The sequence below is a fragment of the Procambarus clarkii genome, chromosome 69 (assembly GCF_040958095.1).
Source record: "Procambarus clarkii isolate CNS0578487 chromosome 69, FALCON_Pclarkii_2.0, whole genome shotgun sequence".
In the NCBI taxonomy this organism is placed as follows: domain Eukaryota; kingdom Metazoa; phylum Arthropoda; class Malacostraca; order Decapoda; family Cambaridae; genus Procambarus; species Procambarus clarkii.
In genome coordinates, this window is record NC_091218.1 from 13,238,060 (window position 1) to 13,261,883 (window position 23,824).

At 40.6% G+C, this 23,824-nt stretch overlaps 1 protein-coding gene across 1 annotated transcript; it reads right to left on the bottom strand.

Moving 5' to 3' along the window:
- Positions 1–1,158: 1,158 nt before the first annotated feature.
- LOC123772221 (cytosolic Fe-S cluster assembly factor narfl) lies at positions 1,159–23,824 on the bottom strand. Its single transcript, XM_069311050.1, has 11 exons — positions 23,657–23,824; positions 23,072–23,327; positions 19,556–19,645; positions 19,261–19,373; positions 18,683–18,816; positions 17,481–17,633; positions 11,601–11,737; positions 8,993–9,104; positions 6,230–6,434; positions 5,864–6,021; positions 1,159–1,508 (listed from the first exon to the last, which is right to left on the bottom strand). The coding sequence occupies exons 2-11, from the start codon at positions 23,132–23,134 to the stop codon at positions 1,267–1,269; spliced, it is 1,407 nt and encodes a 468-aa protein (XP_069167151.1). The 5' UTR covers positions 23,135–23,327; positions 23,657–23,824; the 3' UTR covers positions 1,159–1,266.

Sequence of the window (23,824 nt, forward strand, 5' to 3'; positions counted from 1 at the left end):
GTACTGAATGGGGCAGACTTTCGTTGTTTGGTATACTATAAGAGCAGACTTTTGTTGTTTGGTATACTGTACTGAATGGGACAGACTTTCATTGTTTGGTATACTGTACTGAATGGGACAGACTTTCATTGTTTAGCATACTGTACTGAATGGGGCAGGCTTTCATTGTTTGGTATACTGTACTGAATGGGGCAGACTTTCATTGTTTGGTATACTGTACTGAATGGGGCAGACTTTCATTGGTATACTGTACTGAATGGGACAGGCTTTCATTGTTTGGTATACTGAACTGAATGGGGAAGCCTTTCATTGTTTGGTATACGGTACTGAATGGGGCAGACTTTCATTGGTATACTGTACTGAATGGGACAGGCTTTCATTGTTTGGTATACTATAAGAGCAGACTTTTGTTGTTTGGTATACTGTATGGGCAGGCTTTCATTCTTTGCTTTACTGTATGGGGACAGTGATGATATACCATAATAGGGAGCAGAAAGCCAGATAAACTTACCGAGGGCAAGGCTGTTCACATGATCCACCACTCCATACTACCCAATCCAAACTAAACCAATGACATATAATTTTTACTTTACTCTGTCTAAATTTGGTTATATATATACAGTATACAATTCCTAGTACTGTACTGTAATAATGATGATATCTTTATTGTAGCCACATGTCCGTACGTTGTACACAACAGATTGGTTTCTAGAGTATGATTAAGCCAATAATACATTCAAGGGATATCTTATCTTGAGGTTATCTTGAGATGATTTCGGGGCTTTTTTAGTGTGTCCCCGCGGCCCGGTCCTCGACCAGGCCTCCACCCCCCAGGAAGCAGCCTGTGACAGCTGACTAACACCCAGGTACCTATTTTACTGCTAGGTAACAGGGGCATAGGGTGAAAGAAACTCTGCCCATTGTTTCTCTCCGGCGCCTGGGATCGAACCCAGGACCACAGGATCACAAGTCCAGCGTGCTGTCCGCTCGGCCGACCGGCTCCCTGAATACCTAGCAATAACACTGACATACAGTACTGTGCACACACGTGAAGTATTTAAAAAAGAAAAAAAATTATACCAGCGGTTGAAAGTTTTGTGCATATATATATTTTATATATACGAACTATTATCTTGCAGGTTGGTTAAGATTAAAAAATTATATACAGAATATACAATTTATTTAAAACACATTGTTTTATGCAAATATTACATATGCTTCTACAGCAGTAATTGTTATTTACATGTACATTACCCAAGTATTTTATTACCATTTAATGCCTAAAACATGAGTAGCCTTCTCCACGGCGTTGTAATTTGCCCGCAAACATTTCTGAGCCTTCTGTGAGTCTTCTCCTCCAAGCCATTCTGAGTAAATTGATGGAACTCTGTGATCTTCACTGGGGTTGATAGTTGGAAGTAATTCATAAGCTTCTTGTAATTTTGATACCAAATCTTTGGACGACGTACCACTATCTGGACGAATTTGTGCTCCACCATTCAAACATCCTAAAAATCAAGCAGAGAATGTAATGAAATGCCTCTTTTTGATGAAACCCATAGTGGCTGCCCAAGCTACCCACCGGGAGCCTTCCAATCCTTGGGTACCACAACCAGGTTCTGACCATGAGTGCCTACCTGAGATCAGGACCAGAAGCTGGCCCCCTGAATAGACATAGCAAGGTCTGGCCATACAAGTATCACAGTACCAAAGAAAAAGATAACCACAAAGATAGAGTGCACCAAAAACACCAACAATTTACACAATATGTTGCAGCCCTGATTCAAACTATATACTCACTCATTGTCTAGGTCAAACCTCTACTTATCACCACTTCCTTGTCACCAGATGGTAGTTCTAGTGGCTCTAAGGGGCCCTGTCATTCACATACTGCACAAAAAATAAAATGATTCCTGAACACTATGAGTCATTTAAAAGACCAGGCAAACCTCAAAAGATGGTTGTGCGAAATGGTGGACAGGTAATGAACTTGTTCTGGCTCGATAGGATGAGAGTGAACCGAGACAATGAGTCGTGCTTAGGGCACAGAATCAAGAGGACACGCAACGCAAGAAAGGCAGTGACTCGACTAAGCCTGTATCCAAGAACTGGTCCCTGTCTCTGGTAGAAGCTCATGATTTGTAAGATCCTGATGTCATAGAGTACTCAAGGTTTGGAAGGTTCCAGGTAGTTTGGAAAGCCATCCCTGGAAACAGATGCAAGAAGAGACACAGCTACTTGACCATTTCGACAAAATCACCGAGGCATTAGAAGAAAAACCAAATGCAGATGTGGTATACACGGATTTTGCAAAGGCATTCGATAAATGTGACCATGGAGTGATAGCACACAAAATGAGGTCAATGGGAATAACTGGTAAAGTAGGATGCTGGATACTCAGTTTTCTGTCGAACAAACCACAAAGAGTAACAGTCAACCATATAAAATCGAGTCCAAGCATAGTTAAAAGCCCTGAACCTCTAGGTACAGTCCTTGCACCACTGCTTTTCCTTATTCTCATATCAGATATAGCCAAAAGTACAAGTCACAGCTTCATATCATCCTTTGCAGATGACACAAAAATCAGCATGAAAATTACCTCTGCTGAAGACATTGAAAAACTGCAAGCAGACATTAATAAAGTTTTCGACTGGGTAGCAGTAAATAACACAATGTTTAACAGCGATAAATTCCAGGTACTCAGATATGGTAAAACTGAGAACCTTAAAACATAATACAGGGTACAAAACACAATAAAATTTGCCCATAGTAGGAAAGCAACAGATAAAGGATTTGGGAATAATGATGTCTGACGACCTAACGTTTAGGGAGCATAACCAAGCAAACATTGCGGCAGCCAGAAAAATGAGAGGATGGATTACGAGAACTTTCAAATCCAGGGATCCCATCATAATGGTTGTACTCTTCAAATCACTTGTGCTGTCCCGTCTTGAGTACTGCGATTGCCGTACTCAAGGAGAGATTGCAGAAATAGAGGGAGTACAGAGAACATATACGGCATACATAGCAACTAAATTATTGGGATCGTCTCAAAGCCCTCCAAATATACTCGCTAGAAAGATGACGAGAAAGAGATCAAATAATATACACATGGAAAACACTGGAGGGACAGGTCCCAAATCTACACAGTAAAATAACAACATACTGGAGTGAACGATATGGAAGAAAATGCAGAATAGAACCAGTGAAGAGCAGAGGTGCCATAGGCACAGTCAGAGAACACTGTATAAACATCAGAGGTCCGCAGTTGTTCAACAGTCCTCCCAGCGAGCATAAGGCCAGGCTTGGGGAGTAAAAGAGCTCCCAGAACCCCATCAAGCCGGTATCAAGCAGGTAAACAAATCATGAGGATTAAACACTAGAAATTGAAGGGACGACGACGTTTCGGTCCGTCCTGGACCATTCTCAAGTCGATTCAATCGATGACTCAAGTCCATTCTCAATCGACTTGAGAATGGTCCAGGACGGACCGAAACGTCGTCGTCCCTTCAATTTCTAGTGTGTGGTCTGGTCAACATACTTCAGCCACGTTATTGTGACTCATCGCCTGCATGAGGATTAAAATTATTAGTGAATAATTTAAATTTACAGAAAATGGTTATTAATTTGAGAATACCTGTACTTCTCTACAGTAAACAATAACAAGAAAGGTTAAGTAAAGGTGAAAAATATTTATGATAAATTACTGCATGTAAAGAGCACAAGACCATGAGCACAGCTTTCTTCAAGTAACTACAAATATTGAATAAATCCTGGAAATAAATAATGAGAACAAAGGGAACTGCAGAAGACATATTGGCCTATAATAGGCAACTCTACCAACTTTAACAGTCTCCGTGGTGTAGTGGTAAGACACTTGCCTGGCGTTCCGCGAGCGCTATGTCATGGGTTCGTACCCTGGCCGGGGAGGATTTACTGGGCGCAATTCCTTAACTGTAGCCTCTGTTTAACGCAACAGTAAAATGTGTACTTGGATGAAAAAACGATTCGTCGCGGCAGGGGATCGTATTCCAGGTCCCTGCCCGAAATGCTACGCGTACTAGTGGCTGTACAAGAATGTAACAACTCTTGTATATATCTCAAAAAAAAAAAAAAAAAAACTCCATTTATATGCACCAAAACTCATTCATACACCCAGTGGGCACCACTGGTTGAAAGCAACCAACATTTAATACTGTTTACTATATAATGGTGATCGCTGCCAACATAAGGAGCCCACTGGTATACATGTCTATCCTACGCTTACAACACTCCACCAATCCCATGACTATTGTCTTCCGTTGGCAATTTCTTCCATAAACAAACTTCACTATTTCTGAGTAGTATCTACCCAGGTCTTTCCTGAATCTATCAAATTAATATCCCAGCCCATCCTCCTAAGGCTTCAAAACATCAAGAAAATGGTTAATTTAAAGTGAACTCTCATAACTTAACAGACTAAGCCAGAGAACCCAAAACAAAAAACGGGACAGTACGTCACTTTCGTGATGTACTTTCAAGCCGCTTCTATTTTCTAGTACGACAATTTTTAGCCTTAGTATCACATATGAGTGAAGACTGACATCCTCTGTAAGAGGACAGGTTGAATATCCACTGTTTCATGTTCAATTTTGTGTTAATATATTTAAAAATCTTATTTACATCTCTTTTGTTATACCTTTTTGCATCCTTAATATACAGTACAGTACTTTTATTATTTCACCTCTTACTCTATTTCTTTATAAAGAATGGAAATTAAGCTTTTTCAATCTATCATAAGAGAGGTTTGTGTCTTGTGATTAACTTCTCTATACACTTTGAAGTGACTTAATGTCCATTCTAAAATATGGTCTAACAAGAGCCAAATCAAGCATTAAGACATGCATATTGGATATGTCTTATTGCTACCGCTTCCAGAAATATATCCTAGTACCCTGTTTGCTTTATTGGCTTAAGATCCCTACTTAACATGACTTTCTATATCTTTTTTAGCATTCAGATGTTTCAATTTCAACATTGTCCAGCTGAGATCTGGTAACTATTGCCATTACCTAAGCTCAGAATCTAAGCCGAATTCATAGACAGACGCCATCCCTTACATAGAGTTCTTGCCAATGAACGAATTCCAGTTGTTGGTAAAGGGTATTAAACTATCAAAACAATGTCTTTCAAGTCTACAATTTAGCCCAATTTACCTTCATAACTATCCACCACCAATACTGAACTTGGCAGAAATCCACATACAGTACAATAAGAACCCCACCCTTTGTGTGTATTCATATCTAATACTAACCTGAATCTATTTATAAGTTCCTCATTCTGACTCCTGCCAACATCATTACCTTTAACAGAGTCAGACAAGAGACTTGTCCCCACTGCTGGTCAAAATGTTGTCCACCCTCTCCACTCTTCCCCTACACCAACCCCAGCAGTCCCACACACCCTCATCCTATTACGTGTATCTCTTGAACAAAAGGCCTGGCCATATATCTTGTTTGAGAATACCCAACACCCTGTTTTGTAAGTATTTATAGTCTCGCAGCCCGGCCTGTAGTAAAACTTTTCTAGTGTCCCCACTGACAAAATAAACAATATTTTAATGCACAAAACATTCCTTAACAAACCACAATACAATAAAAAATATTGATACAGGTATTTATATACAGTACTGTACAAAATTAATGATACAGTACAGTAAATGATAACATATGCAAAGTCTTACTAAAGAGCAAAAGCTGTCACAAAGCTTTTGAAATAATGTTTGGAACCCAAGCCAATTATGGAAATGTAATTCCTTAAGAGATGTCTCTAACTGAAGTGAAAGCACTATACTGAAGCAGTTGTAAAGGTTAAACTCTCTTACCTGAAGGGCAAGCCATCACCTCAATGTAATGGTACTGGCTCTTCCCTCTCTTCAATTTCTGCACCAGGTTCTGGATGTTACGAAACCCATACGCTAGTGCAAATCGTAATACAGTCTCTCCGTTCACTTCCAAGGTCACCTCGCGGAAGTCTGCATTCCTGCATTAACAAATAAATGTACTAAATCTTTTTTAAGCCGAGGCCAAGAACCACAGAAAATAAATAGCCTTTTAATGTACCTCAATAATGTTCACATATAAATTTTAATTCTTTCTGAAAGTCTTGGCAATATTTAAATGTCAGCTTCAATGCTATGTTATGAACAACTATGTGACAAATTTATGAAAAATATTAAGAGTTGCCTTACCTTAAGGTTTTCCACTGTAACATATCCTGGTCCTGACCAAACAATTGTTTTGCAGCAGTGATAAAAACATTGTGAGCATAACCCCCAGATGGTGATCCCTGGTGGGAGGTCAACACAGGGCCAGAGCTCAGGTCACCATCCAGTGGTACTGGCGGCACACGAGGCAAATCCACCTCATCTCTCGACAACATCTGTTCCACTTCCACTGCAAATGTAATGTTGAAAACAATCAATTTCTACTGACATGCTCAACAGGGAGAACCTCCCAAGTGAGCTATAATAAGCAATTATCTTTTTTTTCTAATAAAACTAATTTGCTAGTTATGCTCCCCAAAACATTAATGCAGTAACTATCATATTTACAAGCACTATTCTTGTTATTTAATGTTGTCTTAATTATTTACACACGTTTACATTGCTAAAAAAAAAAGTCACATAATATTAGGTGATGTTGATGAAGTCTTCTATTGCTTGCATCATAATGTCTGATGGCTGCATCTATCAAGACACCTGCTACAAACAAAATGTAATCATGTTTACCCTTTTTATCATTGACAACCAATCAATACTAGCTTGGGAAAGTGGGATGTGATAATGATGTTGAAGCCTTATAAAGAGAGCTGCAGGAACTCTACAAATGGTCAGAAGAGTGGCAAATGCTTTCTTAATATCGACAAATGCAAGACCCTGCATGTGGGGCACAACAACTCATGCCACAACTACCAAATTAATAACATTACACTACAGGAGATTGATGAAGAAAGGGACCTTGGAGACAAAATCCACCACTCAATGAAAGTTACACAGCAAGTAGGAACAGCAGTCAGTCAGAAAAGCTAACCAAACACTTGTGACAATCAAGCGTACCTTTGACTTCAAGGAAAAGAAGGTAGTGATTCAACTGTATAAATCTTTAGTGCACTCCCATTTGGATTATTGTATCTAAGCATGGAGGCCTTATCTTCAGGAAAGACATAGCTGCTCTGGAGAAAGTGCAACACGGGCAACAGAATTACTCTAGAGTTAAGTCAACTCACGTGTCAGTAGCGGTTGAGGGACACTGGGCTAACAACATGAAAAATCAGGCATGATAGGGCAGATCTTATTGAAACTTTTAAAATACTGAACAAGTTGGAGGATGTTGATCCAGAAAATTTTGTCAAAAGATCAGGTGTACCACAAACAAGGAGCAGCAGTTTCAAGCTCACCAAGCCACAATGTAGGACTGAGAACAAGAGATGCTGTTACACCCACAGGGTTATTAACCCATGAAACCGCCTACCCGCCGAAGCCGTAAATGCTAAAATTTCTGTTAAGCTTTAAAGTACAGCTGGAAAAAATCATCAAGGCAAATGGAGGGGACCCCTTCGACAAGCTGCCAGCTTTCTGTCCTCATTGAGGCCACAAGTGTTAGTGGCTCTCGGGTAACACAGAACAGTCAAGACAAAAACTGTCAAGCACCGTCACACACGTGGGGGTTCAAATTAGCCTTATCAAACATCCACTGAGAACTGTCATGCTGTCAATCCTTCCATAAGCTCTCTCAGAGGTGGAGCTTAATTCAGCCTCATTAATCATCCATCATATGGGCTGAGTATCTGGTCCAGAATACACTAGTCCAATAGTGTGCAACTGTCTTCATGTTGGAATAACTCTGCTGAGAGAGGTGACATCATCACCTACCAAATTACATTGTTATACCAGCTTATTCAAAGAAATATATCACACTGAACTAAAGATGTTTTAACTTATTAGAGTTTAACCACTTAACTGCGCCAACTGAGTATTCTCGGTCGGCGGGAAACTGCGCCAACTAAGAAAACACTTTTTGATTTTTCCGTACCCATTCTAAATGTGTGCGAGGTTGGTTGTGTACGAAATGGACTCTTAGGACCTCCATTGAGAGGCAGTTATCTTGGAAAAAAATTCCCAGAATGCCCTAGGGCTGGGTTAGTTCTGAGTGAACAACCATGGGTGGCGCATGCGCTTCTAGCTCCCAAACACCTGTCCGACGCGGCGTTGAAAGATAATGCTCTCTCGGTGAAATTCATACCTTATTGTTTAAACAACATAAGGGTCATAATACTGGTAAAGCTAGGCGCAATAAGGACCTAACACAAAGGTCGGATACAAGTGATACAGCACCTATGAGGACAATACAGCGAGCGTATCTCGTTGTAGCTCTGAGCGTCACACTTCCAATCCTATGCTATCTCCAATTTATTTAGATGATGCATAGATGAATCGTTTTCTGAGTTCAGTGATGATGCATCTGATACAAGTAGCATAGATGAACAGTGTTAGCAGCTTCCATGGTGGTGTTTTCCTTAGATATTTTCAAGAATATCTGAATCACTTCCTGACTGATGGACACACTTTGAGGCTAGCTGAATCTCTTTCCGACTGATGGACACTCTTTGAGGCACGCTGAATCTCTTCCTTTGTGGGACCAAACAAAGGAATCGTTTCAAGACTACTTTACAAATTGATCTTTTCCTATAATCTTTTCAATACTACCTAATGCTTTACAAGCTTGGCTACATACAACCTACAAGTACTAAAGCCAAGGGTGTACATGAGTGCGTTATTTGCACTCCAAAATTCTGAACAATTTTGTTTATGCACACCTCAAGAGGGGCTCTTGTAACATGTGCACAGTGCAGGGGAAATACAGGGAAAACTAACCAATTTTTAACAACACACTAATAAGCTACAAAAAATTAATAATATTTAAAATGCATTTAAAAAGTATCTCCAACAAACCTGAGGTTATAACACAGTCCACTTCACGTGTAGAATACAACTCACTGTAGAAATCATCTCGGGACGCTTCTAATTTCTTATCAAAACAAGGCATAACCGTCACGTGATAAATCTGAAAGGGGGATATCATCACCATCACCTTCACCCCATTTATAACCTTCAAAGCCTGAGGCGGTACTTTTCCCAGAGAAAAATAGGAATGATAAGTGAACAAATTGTATGTCTTGCGAGTAATCTACCTATAAAAGATAATGCTTCTCTGTCCAAGGTTAAAGGCCTGACACTCGAGTCTGGCTTCCTGAAACGTTGCAAATTTATTGGTTAGTGTATGGGTAGTTTCACTGGGAAGGCGGGGCAATCAGGGTTGGCCCTAATACCCTCCTTGAAGAGAAGTTGGCCCTTATTTTCCTTTCAGGAAGTCAGAGGATGCAAAATATTCTGCACAGAGTCTGCAGGGTTTAGCATTTGTTTCAATAGTAGTGTATTATGAATATTGACATGCAAAATGTATGTTCAAATGACATGATGTGTGTTCTGGGTGCAACCTTTTGTTACAGTAATGGAGTGTGTGTGTGTGTGTGTGTGTTGTGACAATGTTTACAACAATGGGGGTAGAGAGAGAGAGGATGTGTGCAGGAGGGAGGAGCTGGTGGTGTGTGCAGGATACAGAAAGTGTTTATTTTTTTTAGGGATGAAGGGGAGGAGACAAGGGCATATGTGGGAGAGACAGGGAAGGGTGTATGGGGGAAGGTGTGCAAAGTGTGAAGATGTTTATAGTGATGAAGTGTGTGTTTTCTGAAGATAGGTACAGTGATGGGGAAAGACAAGGAAGGTGCGGGGAGAGAAAAGGATGGTATGTTTGTGGGCGTGGGCAGAGGGAAGATGGATAGTGTGTGTGTGTGGAAGAACCCGAGTGTTTGTGTTTGGGAGACTTTGACACCAAGTTAATCCGGGTACTACTGGGTACCCGGTCTAGTACAACATATGAGTAAATACACGAGGAACAAGTTGACACAGTACAAGTGATTCCCAAAACAAAATGCATATGTAAACAGTAAAATTACTGTATACCAATTTATCCTACCCTTTCATCCATTTGTATATTTATTCCTGGATTGTACCTGGGTGAGGTTCTGAGAGTTGTTCTACTCTCCAAGCCCAGCTTGGCTTTTGACTTCTTGGTCCAACAGGCTATTGCTTGGAGTGGCCTGCAGGCTACAGCCCAGTTGATCCGGCACTTCTTGCAGACAACTATCCTGTTTTTTTTTTAAAACTTACACTTTTGTTCTGGTAACATTTCTCATACTTGCTGGGAGGATACTGAACAACTGTGGACCTCTGATGTTCATAGTGTTCTCTGATTATGCCTATGGCACCTCAACTCTGCACTGTCTCTATTCTGCATTTCCTTCCATATGGTTCACTCCAGTATGATACTATTTTACTGTCCAAATTTGGGACCTGGCTTTCTAGTACCCTCCAGGTATGCTGTACATGTTTTGGTACCTCTCTCGTCTCCTTTTTTAGAGAATATATTTTGAGAGCTTTGAAATGATCAAATCAAATCAAATCATCTCAAGATGATTCCAATAGTTTGGGAACTGTACTATGTCTATGTATGCCATACATATATATTCTCTGTATTCCCTCTATTTCAGCAATCTCTCCTGCTCTGAGGAAAAAGTGCGTACCAAGCTGTACTCGAGGTAGGACAACACAAGTGCTTTGAATAGTATGAGCATTGTGATGAGATCCCTGGATTTGAAGATTTTCATACTCCATCCTATAATTTTTCTAGCGGGCATTATATTTGCTTTATTATGCTCCCTAAACATTAGGTGGTCAGACATCTTTACTCCTAGATCCTTTACATGCTTTCCTACTATGGGCAGATTTGACTATTTTGTACCCTGTAATTTGTTTAAGGTCTTCAATTTTATCATACATGAGTACAATACTTGGGGCCAGATTCACAAAGCAGTTATGCAAGTACTTATGAATGTGTACATCTTTCCTCAACCTTTGACGGCTTTAGTTACATTTATTAAACAGTTTACAAACCTGAAAACTTCCCAGTCAACTGTTGTTATTGTTATAAACAGCCTCCTGGTGCTTCAGAGCTCAATAACTGTTTAATTATTGTAAACAAACCGCCAAAGATTGAGAAAAGATGTACAGGTTCATAAGTGCTTGCATAACTGCTTCGTGAATCTGGCCCCTGGAATTAATCACTGTTCAACATCATATTATTTTCTGCTGCCCAATCAAAAGCAATATAAATATCACCTTTTAATTTAATCATATTACACCTTTGTTTTTGTGTTTCCGGAGAATGTAAAATTAAGTTTGATTAATCCCTCTTCTTAAGGGGTGGGGGTTCCTAATTCCTGGTATTAAATTTTATCATCCTTCTCTGTAGTTGTTGTAGTGAATTTATGTCCATTCTACAGTATGGCGACCAAAACTGAAATACATAATCTAAATGGGAACTAACACGGGAAACTGCTTAAGCTTCTTGATATAAATCCAAGTACTTATTTGTCTCATCAAGTCAGATATCTAGTATGAGTAAAGTATTCGTTCTCTTTATATACAATAGGTGGCTCACCTTATCTGGAGTAATGCCCTTCTGTGTACACCATAATTCCTTTACTAACATCCCCATCATCTGTTGGGGACTTCTGCTATTACTAATATAGGGCAAAATATATGACCCATGGGTTTTTTCTGCATAGCATATCCATCCTGAAACAGACAAATAATGGCAGTGATTATGTGGAAATAAACAATTATTTAATAAATTAAGGTAAGGTATTAATCCAGAGAAAGCACTAAGCCAATATGACTATATAGCACTTTGAAGTGATATGAGGACAGGATAGGAGCTGTTAGATAAGGAACGTGCGAAGGAACAGTGCCCAGTCATTTGAACCTTCAGGGACTGAATGCCGACTTGTAAGAAGCGAGGCCATCGCTGCACCGGCTAGTCCAAGTGAATGGTAATGTACCTTAATAAATTCATAATAATAATTAGGATACAGAAGGTACAGTGGAATCTTGGGTAGTGAACGTCCCTCTTTACGAACTCAATTTCTTCGGAAAATTCAAATCGGGTTATGCCCTTTGCCTCACCTTGCAACTTTGTTGATACACATATGGGTCGACAGAGCGCATATTTCCTGGTGGCACGGGCGACCACGCTTCAGTTTACCAGTGTCACCCGCTTAGTGCTGATCGCTCTTGAATTCTTTGTAAAGACTTTCAGTGTTTTTTGTTTTTGAACATGAAAGTAATTATTATATACCACACCATGGGGTCCTAAGAAAGTCAGTATTAACAGTATCAGCTCGCTTTGGACACCGATCATGTCCATTTTTTTTTTCTGTTGAGTGTGCCATGGACAGGACTCACGTCCACTACAAAAATATTTGTATAAAATTAATTTTTTATCCGATCGACCTCGGGATAGTTTCAAAATAAGCGCCTTTAGAATGCGCACAATTTGATACCAAAATGAAAGATGTAACACTAAACTTGATGTCAGAACACTTGAAAGATTATAAATACGTTTTTGGGTCTAAATTTATAATTTTAAAATATTTGGTAAAATTCTATTTATTGTGCCATTATTATGGGACTAGTTTTAAAATGCGCGCCTTTATATTGCAAACAATTTGATACCAAAACGAGCGATGTAACATGAGAATTGATGTTATCAAACTGAACGAGTATACACATTAGGTTGTGGTGTGCAAATTGGTGCTCGTTCACGGGTAATTTTAGGCTTAGCTGCGGGGAGTCTCGCCAGGCTTTTGGACATTATATGCATATACATCTGCAGGGAATTTAATTGCGAACACAATGATACCAAAACGAACGACGTAGCACAAGAATTAAGGTGAGAAAACTGAAACGAGTATACACATTTAGGCGTCGCCGCACGCTCGCCTGCACTATTAGCCCCATGACCTCAAAGCCTGCGGCGCTCACGTGGCGCGCTCGATAGTGTTAAGGTTCAACCTACGAAAATAGCTGAGAGTAGAGGCAGTAGAGGATGTCCCTTCCTCATTAAGAAAATGTGTGAAGTATTTGGAAGAACTGCAAAGTTTTGTTGAAAAACTCACCCAGATAAAGCTGTAGCAGGCCATTGCATTGACCGTTTTAATGACACTGTGATGTCTCACTACAGGCACGTGTTAAAATGTAGAGAAAAACAAGTGTCTTTAGACAGACTCTTAGTAAAACAAGCAAGCATTGAGCCACAACCAGGTCCTAATGGAATGCCTGCAAATGTAGGAGAGAGAGAGTACCCCAGAGAAGTCATCACCGCTTTATGTTATAATAGAAGAGGACTCCCCTTCCAAACACTAACACCTCTCCTCCTCCCCCACCCCCTCCTCACCATTTTCCATATGCCAAGAAGTCATCAATAAAGGTAAGCTATTACTTGTACATACTATAGTACAAAATATTTATGTGTATTATGTATGAAATGCATTTTGAAGTTAAATATTTTTGGGAGTGTGGAATGGATTAATTCAATTTACAATATTTCTTATGTGAAAATTCGTTTTGGGTTGCAAATTTTCGGCTTACGACCCGTCTCTGGGAACAGATTAAATTCGTAAACGAAGGTACCACTGTATTTAAAGTTACACCTATCCATTCAATATACCGTGAAGCTCATTATCACAATCATTCAATCAATATACCTTCCACACTCAACATCACAGAAAAACTACTAATCATCCACTTACCACACCGTTCACAACCAACATAGTTAACCTAATTCTGCCCGTTTCTGCCCGAAACGCTTTGCGTAATAGTGGCTTTAGGCATTGTATGTACTAGCTCTATCTATAAAGCCAACAAACTTTGTAAAATCTCTTTATGTATGTACCTTTGCCTAAATAAAAATTATTATTATTATTATATTATAATGATTTAATATACAGGTATATAATTTATCTTTACTAATCGCTATGATTTAGTGTGAATAAGGTTTAACAGTTTTATTAGTATTTCAATTTATTGGACATTTATCTTACTTAAAGGACAAATCAAAAGTTAACTGTCTGCATCAGTTGTGATGCAAACCAGGTGTGCCAGATATCAGGCGAGTGGCTCCTAGCTAACCCACGCTTTTCTGTAAGGCTCTATATTAGGTTAACTCTTTCATGTTTGGAGACAAATTCCTGTTCTATTTTGATATTCAAATTTTCCCTGAGTGCATATGAGAGTTTTTAAATTTGGAGCTCTTTTTATCTAAGTGGTGCCATATTTCAGTGACAAATTAAAATCCCATTCTAAAGGGCACTGAACAGCTCCCACCAATGCCACAACCACATTCATCCTATGTTATCCAAAATTGAGATTCATTCACTTTCATTATTACACAGTTATTGTTATGTTATGTAATGTTATTTTATACATTTACAATATATAAGTTTGATAACATTTATTGATGGAAATTGGTGTTAATTGGCAAGTTTTATGAAGTGTTAGTGTGGTCTTGTACTGCTGTCCGAAGCAATGAGTGCCACTACTAGCAACAGTGTCAGGAAGAGGAGGATGGCTACATATAAAGAAATCAATACTATATGATTCTGACTACAATTCCAATGTATATGAAGAATTGAATGAGGCTGTCTTATTGCTGATGAACCAGCAAGTCATAGCCATGTAAGGACATTTTCATAACCTCTATGGGTGGTCAACAAGTGGAATGCAATGAAGGAATGGTTGTCAAAGCTAATTATATCCAGAACTGTTACGGCTCGGTAACCTTCTCTCATTTCCCTCTCGGCAAACCCTTTTTTTTCCTGTCTCACTTCCCCTCTCATCCTACCCTCTCACTGAACCCCACTCTTCTTCCCCTCACCCTTGCCTCCTCTTAAGTCTCTTAATTAAGGTCAAAAGGGATCAGATGCCTGGTGAGTGTAAAGCCAGTTGACAGTGGGTAAACAGTCCCTAAAATTAATTGCAAATTCAACCTGAGCAACAAGACCCTTAGGAATGTGTAATGAATTCTTGGGAGAGCAGGTCTGGGTTGGTGTTTACAAGATGAGATAATGTGTTTCATTAGAACAAAGATGGGGCTGTGTTGGGCGACTGGGCTCCATGGCTGGCTGACCCCCACTATGACCTGGAGAGAGGGCCCCAGGTTCTGTGATACCTGGGAGTGGGTTCCCAGGTCCATTAGACTTTGACTTTCCCCTTCTCCTTCTTCCCCCCCCCATCTATGGGGGTGTTCCTGTATATAAAGATCTGGTTAGCAGTACAGTATTAGGTGGAGTGTGACCTGGAAGTGCTACAATAGCGGCTGTTATGATCAGCGTGGGTCACCAGGCCCCAACATAGCCTGACAGATGTGGAGGTTAGGGTAAATTCTGGGTTCGAATCCCGGGCAGGACAGAAATGGTTGAGCACATTTCCTTTCACCTAATGCCTCTGTTCATATAGCAATGAGTAGGTACTCAGGAGTTAGTCAGCTTGTTGTGGGGTTGCATCCTGGGCGGGGTCAGTAACTCGACCTTGTGTTGAGGGGGGGGGGGAAGGGTGACCTCAATAAAAGCCAAAACATGTATGAATGCACTCTGGCTTCCAGTCCCCCAACACAATGAATTATTCTATTATTAAATGTCTGAGTTCCTGTACAACTTGTAGATCGTCTCACCTTGCCTCTTAGGAATAGAATGCTTTAGTATATGGTTATTAAAGTGCTACTGAGAAATAAAGTGGTAATTAAACTTTATCCTGCATTTCAGTACATTTTTATCAAATTGTAATTCAAATAATTTACATCCAGTAATTATCAAAAGTAAAGACTCTACTTGGGACTTCTCTCCTCAGAGGTCTGAAAGCCTAATTAGTATAATCAAGTGAGGAATGGTGGCAGCAGTAATTACTAACAAATTAATTACCCCATCTTATTTCATTCCAAGAGTATCTTTAACACCTGGTCCTCTTCACCTTCCCTGACTAAACTGGGTGTAACTGCAAGATACAAGAGAGCAGTTTTAAGTGTCATTCCACTGACAGGGTGAACCCTCCCAGTCTGATCCAGTGTTAAAAATAATATAGTGTTACAACTGTAAGAAAAAACCCAGCATTGAATGTAATGAAACGCCATTTTCTGGGTGAGCCCCGGGGACTCCCTGAAGCTATCCGAACTGATATAGTCCTTTATTAGTTTGGGGTCATCAGTCACAGGAGTCCTTTGCCTAACGGAGACCACGAGCCAGAACCTGGCCCCCTCAGAGAGGCGCAGGGAGTAATGGCCTATGAGCACTTTACATTTAAAGTACAGTGCATCCTAACTAACGAATTCTCGGATGGTCCGAACAAATTGAATTAAGTACTAAAAGTTCAGTGGAACATACAATTGTTCGATTAAGCGAGGATTGTTCATAAAAGCGGTCACCGAGACCGAGCGTCAGGAGGGGCTGTCATCAACTATGATTCACCAAAGTGTAAACAATTATACAGTGTTTTTATTTCTAGGAAGATCCAATATCCACGACGGGGATCCCAACAGAAAATATGATGAAAACTTTAAAGTTAGCAGAAGTAATTAGCATCCTAGGTAGAAATGGCTAGGAGATGGGGGCATAAAAAGCCAGATCTCACTCTCCACATAAGCACTGATAGGTAAGTAATATCAACTTCTATCCTCTCCATCATCCACCTATAATTCTATCACACCCTTTATCTACATAAAAATCAGTAATGTCTTGCAAAAAAGACTAACAAAGTTGAAAGGTATATGTGACTTTAGAGGTAAATATGAAGTCAAGAGTCAAAAATTTAACCCCTCTATGACTGCTTCCAAAAATATATTACCCGACAAAATGTGTACATATGTTGCAAGGAAAACCAACAGGGAAGCAGATGCTACAACTGGTTTGAAAACACAGAAATTACTGGGTAACATAATAGGCATGGGATCACTGGATTGTATTAAGTGTCAGTTAGACAAGTACACTATATGAATGAGTTTGGCTATAAAATAGGACCTGCCTCATAAGGGCCAATAAACCTTCTAGAGTTTCCTTAATTCTTTGGTTATTACGACTGAAGACATGACCTGGAAGATGGGTCAAGAAATCAACAAAAGAAACTGATTTTCATGAAAGAAATAAAAGTATCTTTGGCCTGTGAAATTGGTAGTATGAATATGCTGACAAGTCAACTGAACTCTTATTTTAGTTTTTTTGGTCATCAAATTTTCTTAACTGACACATGTTTAGCTTTTTTTTCTGACAAAGGCTTGTTAGGTTACAAACTTGTTAGGAAACATGCAAACAACAAACATAAGAGGTATACTGTCTTGATGGATAACTTTACATTTATCTGTAATACTGTACATGAGGCTACCTTGAGGTGCTTCCGGGGCTTAGTGTCCCCGCGGCCCGGTCGTCGACCAGGCCTCCTGGTTGCTGGACTGATCAACCAGGCTGAGAAATATTAATTATGCACGAAACTCTACCTGGGCACGCAGAAGCAAGCATTGGCAATGCTTTACAATCGGTTTCTTTTCTCTTGTATCTTGCAAGGAATTCCTTTTGTGCTTCAAGCAGACTCAGGCTCCGAGCCAAGGTTATATCGAAGACATACTGGACACCCAGTTTCTTGAAATAACCTAAAAACACAGAACCATAGTAAACTCTGTTTTTAGAAAGTCATGTACATATATAGATATGAATCAAGAACAAGAATATATGAGGCATAACATAACCCTAGGAATATTTTTCTCAAATTAATGCATAGCACAAAAAGATAAAAGAACAATGATCTCATTACATGCCAACTACCACATTGGGGCATAAAAAAATAGAGAGCCGAGCAGTTTCAAACTCTCCTAAGTCCCTTGTCAAAGTCCAAATGGTAGAATAGCAAGAAAAGGGCATATAGGAATAAAGGGCAAAGTGGGAGATGAAATATGAAGGAGGGCAGGCAGCAATATGAATGTAGCAGGAATGAACTACAGTACTTGTTGACTACCGTTTGGAGATTACGAGGATCAATGTCCTCACTGCCTGGGACCAGATTCACGAAGCAGTTACACAAGCACTTACGAACCTGTACATCTTTTCTCAATCATTGGAGGCTTTGTTTACAATTATTAAACAGTTAATGAGCTCCGAAGCACCAAAAGGCTGATTATAACAATAACAACAGTTGATTGGCAAGTTTTTATGCTTGTAAATTGTTTAATAAATGTAACCAAAGCCGTCAAAGATTGAGGAAAGATGTACACGTTCGTAAGTACTTGCGTAACTGTTTCGTGAATCTGGCCCCTGGTCTCTGACCAGACCTTCTGGTTGCTGGTCTGATCAACCAGGCTGTTTAATGCGGCTGCTCAGCTGAATGTGCCAATAAACTTAAGCAAACAGGTTTCTGGCCAACTGAGCTCGCATGTTTGCACAAGTTCATTGGCAAAGTCATACCTGCTCCTTTCATCTTGCTGCCTGCCCTTCTTCCTTTCCCTGTTCCCATGCTTTGTCCCTATATATTTATTATTATCTTGCTATTCTGCCATTTGGTTTTTGGCAAGGGGAGGGGAAGAGTTCAAAGGCCGTCAGAACTTTATTTTCATTTTTCAAATCTAGTAGTTGGCATTATATTAATGCTCCTTTGTGAGATGAGCATAAAATTTTGCCATCCAAATACATGTATATTTCCACATACCTGTTAATTTTTGTGCACATTCATCTGGCGATAGAGAGAACTTTGCACCAATGGAGAGTATTGCTTGCAACGACAGTGACACAACAACAATCTGTCTCTCACTTTCTTGAAGCTTATTGTTTTCTGCAAGAACTCTAAAATAAACAAAATTTAAATAAATTTCTGTACAGTATCTGTATCTGATGTATTACTGTTATGTAAAACTAATTACAGTACTGTATCTATAAATTATTTCAACACACACACAGGCCCATAAGACAATACTCATTTGTATATTTATTTAATTACCTAGTAGATATAGTGTACTGTAAGGAATTACCATATTTTCTGATAGGAGGCATATTTTTGGTCCACCACCAACCGAACATACACTATGCTGTATTTATATGCACACTATCATATTTTTATTGAAATTCACTTTCAATACATGTATAATGAAATATACTAAAACTGTTTTCACCACAAAATATCCTAGAAAACAAGTTGTGTCCTATACACTGACAAATGTGGTACAGTACTTTATAAGATAATTATCATGGAAACATGTACATTAGAACTTGGAAAATACATGTGCATACCTATACAATTCATCATGGCTCTGTTGACTGATCAAGACCACCTCAGCTGATGTAATACAACCACTGCATGCCAAGCAGTCGTTCAGTGTAATCTTGGCTTTCTCATATTTTACCTGTAATTAAAAAAATATTTATAAAGTTAAAATTATAAGGGACATATCTGGTTTTACAGTGGGTCTGCATTCTTATACAGTATATTCTGGGATTAACTCCTTAAGTCTAGTGAATATTTGTCACTTTTATACTATAATGTATATCCACAAAGCCCCCAATAGCATGTTTCTGCATATCATACCGGTGTTGAAAGAGCATCTGCGCCGTCATCTTCAATGCGAATCACACCTCGGCCGGATTTCTGTTCAACCTTCACAGGCTTGATGCATTCCTGTGGACAAGAAAATGCAGGCTTAATTCCTATTTTCAGCAGTATAGTACTGCTATACTTGTTTATTTTCTTACAAAATAAACAGCGTGTACTTGTTTATTTTGTTACAAAATAAACAAAGGTAATATTCAAGGCCATCTTGATTCACTCAATAAAAATAATTATTTGATTGTAAATAAAAAGAACTCTCCTTTCCAAGCAAGGCACTGGAGTGCTCCTGTAGGGAAGATCCTGTGCTTCCTATGGACATGGTTAAGGAATCAGGGTTGTTGAGGAGCCTGGGATTAGGATATACACAGCTTCCAACCAGTCCTGTTGTCAAGACTCAGAAGCTGGCTGCCCCACTCAGTATCTGGGTGACCTTGCAATGATTTCGGGACTCAACATCCCCACGACCCGGTCCTTGATCAGGCCTGACCGAAACTGGTTATCAGCCATTAGCTACACCAGTACCATATGGATGGTACTGTGCTAAGTACTGTGAAGTGTTATCACAGTTGTTTAAATATTGAAAGGGTGGTGGAAGCCATATAGATCATAATACTGTACATACATTTATACTGTACAGTACTAATGAAATTGCTTCAGAAATGGGCAACACCATTACTATACGAGCCGAGCACTGGTGCTCAGGCAGCTGAGCATTTCAGGAAATCTGCAAGTTTAGCCACCTAGATATTTCACTTAATATGTCAGCAAGTACAGGTATAGCACCTATCTTGAGGTTATCTTGAGATGATTTCAGGGGTTTTTAGTGTCCCTGTGGCCCGGTCCTCGACCAGGCCTCCACCCCCAGGAAGCAGCCCGTGACAGCTGACTAACACCCAGGTACCTATTTTACTGCTAGGTAACACGGGCATAGGGTGAAAGAAACTCTGCCCATTGTTTCTCGCCGGTGCCTGGGATTGAACCCAGGACCACAGGATCACAAGTCCAGCGTGCTGTCCGCTCGGCCAACCGGCTCCCTACAGAGTATTAAACAAATTCTATATCCAATTTGCAAAGAAAACTTCCTAAGGTGTCTGAAGACCAGAGATATTGCCCTACAAAAAATGCAGAGACGTTGGATAAAGCAGTTGTTGCTGACACCTCAGAGATAGGTCACACTCAAGGACAAAAATGATCCTACACTACTTACCTTGAGGTTACCTTGAGGTGTTTTCGGGGCTTAGCAACCCCATGGCCCATTCGTCAAAGCCTCCTCGTTGCTGAACTGGTTAACTAGGCTGTTGGACGCGGCTGCTCGCAGCTTGGCGTATGAGTCACAGCCTGGTTGATCAGGTATCCTTTGGAGGTGTTTGTCAAGTTCTCTCTTGAACACTGTGAGGGGTCGGCCAGTCAGCAGAAGGAATGTGAAAAAGTAGCAGAGATGGCCACCAGTATAAAATTTGTATGATGCCTTGCAAGAGTGCACCATGCAGAGTTAGGTCAATCCCCTTGCAACAGCCAAAAATAAATGGCAGGGGAGGCACCAGCCACCCTCAACACACACAGGGTAGCTACCACCACTGGAGCAAGAACCATGCACCTTGCATGTCCAGAAGGCCCACAGGAGCTTCCAAAGCCTGCTGATCCCCGGCACCTCTTGCCCAAGCCAGCTCCAGATCCCCGCTTGACCCCCCTAAGACCAAGCTGAAATATGTAAGAAAATCTATCAACACCCCCCTTGACCCCATGGCAATATATGCACCAGCCGTTACAATCACCAGGCACTGGATGAGGTGCCTTACGGCAAGATGTAACCCAACGGGCAGCAAAAGCAACACATTTTTCTACACATCCCAAGGAGAGCAGAAGTTAGGCATCTACACAGCCTTGAAGTAAGTATAATATACTTGCTCCATACTCATTAGCTTATGTGCAGATAATGAGATGGGTTTGTTAATTCTACATTACCTATCCCTAAGTTATCACATTTCCAAATTGTACTACTAATTGGTTAATACTTCTTGCCAACCTGCTAGAGGATGGTCAGGTGAGGGTGAATGCTGGTAATATGACCAGTCCACAGCGAATCATCATCAGTAACTCCAAGAATGATTCAGTACAGACACTCGAGAGATACCACACATCTTCAACATTCACCAACAACAATGTAACACTCAATGTGTCCAGTTCCCACCCCCTCACACGACGCTTCAGCCTCGACACACAGAAAACAGCCAGACTCTGGCCGCATTGTGCTTCCACGCTCTCGTCCCGCACCGAGTTCCTCGACTCTGCCCGCATTCAGAGTGCCGCACTCTACGACTCTCGCCCTGCATCCGAGCTCTCTATCACCTGCCCCACTCAGCTCTCTGCCCTGCTCCAGGCTTCATTTTAACTACTACAACACTTCACTTTTATCTTTTAACTCAGTATCTTTTATGCTGTATTTCATGTTTTACAAATAAAAAGACAAAAACACTTAACAAACCAACAAACCAGTGTGTCGGTTTGTTTGTCACACTGCCAACACACCGACTGCTGTAACCAAGACTATACTAAATAAATATAAAAAAATACTAAAGTCTATGTCTACTCAACCAAATACTTACACGTAATCTTACGTTACAGCTTAAAGTTGAACCGAGAATCATTGAAAGACCAGCTACCTGGGAGAGGACTAGCTACCTGGGAGTGAAAGACCAGCTACCTGGGAGAGGACTAGCTACCTGGGAGTGAAAGGCCAGTTACCTGGGAGAGGACTAGCTACCTGGGAGTGAAAGGCCAGTTACCTGGGAGTGAAAGGCCAGTTACCTGGGAGAGGACTAGCTACCTGGGAGTGAAAGGCCAGTTACCTTGGAGAGGACTAGCTACCTGGTAGTGAAAGGCCAGTTACCTTGGAGAGGACTAGCTACCTGGGAGTGAAAGGCCAGTTACCTGGGAGAGGACTAGCTACCTGGGAGTGAAAGGCCAGTTACCTGGGAGTGAAAGGCCAGTTACCTGGGAGTGAAAGGCCAGTTACCTGGGAGAGGACTAGCTACCTGGGAGTGAAAGGCCAGTTACCTGGGAGAGGACTAGCTACCTGGGAGTGAAAGGCCAGTTACCTGGGAGTGAAAGGCCAGTTACCTGGGAGTGAAAGGCCAGTTACCTGGGAGTGAAAGGCCAGTTACCTGGGAGAGGACTAGCTACCTGGGAGTGAAAGACCAGCTACCTGGGAGAGGACTAGCTACCTGGGAGTGAAAGGCCAGTTACCTGGGAGAGGACTAGCTACCTGGGAGTGAAAGGCCAGTTACCTGGGAGAGGACTAGCTACCTGGGAGTGAAAGGCCAGTTACCTGGGAGAGGACTAGCTACCTGGGAGTGAAAGGCCAGTTACCTGGAGGAAGATAAGCAGTTACCAGGAGGGGAACAGCTACCTGGGAGTAAGACCAGCAACCTGGGAGAGAAAGACCAGCTACCTGGGAGGGGAAGGCAAGCTACCTAGGATGGGGCAAAAAGTTACCTGGGAGGGAGCGATGAAGTCATCGAGATCAGAGAGCTGAAGAACCCCGCTGAACCCCGCCATAGCCACCTCCAGGCACCTGACGCAGGTTTTAAAGAGTTCCTTGTTGGTCTTCACTCATAAAATTGCCAAATAAACTTGTAGAATGGTTCAAGACACACTTGAGTGTTGTTGGTGTTGCTGAAGAGGACCGTGGAACGCGTCCATCAGCTGTCAATGTTTACTACGGGGGGCTGCCAGGCGCCTCGGGGTCCCTCTAGTCGTGTTTTGATATATAAAAAATTATCTAAACAAAAATATTGTTTAATTCATTTTATAGTTTATTTTGTAGTTTAATAGTTTATTCAAATTAGTTTTGTGGTAATTAGTAGTGCCTTGTTGGTATTTAAGGCCAAATTCAACATTTGGCCTTAAGGGGGCATAATTTCGAAAAAATATTAGGAAAAATCGTAATTTATTCATTTATTTATATACAAGAAGGTATATTGGGTTTATGAGAGTACAGAGACTTGAAGTTTTACATTCTTGTAAAGCCACTAGCATAGTAATATTCTGAAATATATATAGAAGGATAGAAGCACAAACCAGTGAATCTGTACGATGGTACAACATGGTTGCAGCTGGCAATCCCAATCAGTATGGCCGAAGAGGAGGACGAGGGAGAGAATCTGTAATAGCGAGAATCCGTCTTGGATACAAATATCCATGGAGATTTGACACCGCCTTGACCACTATCTACGTGAATGTGAACAC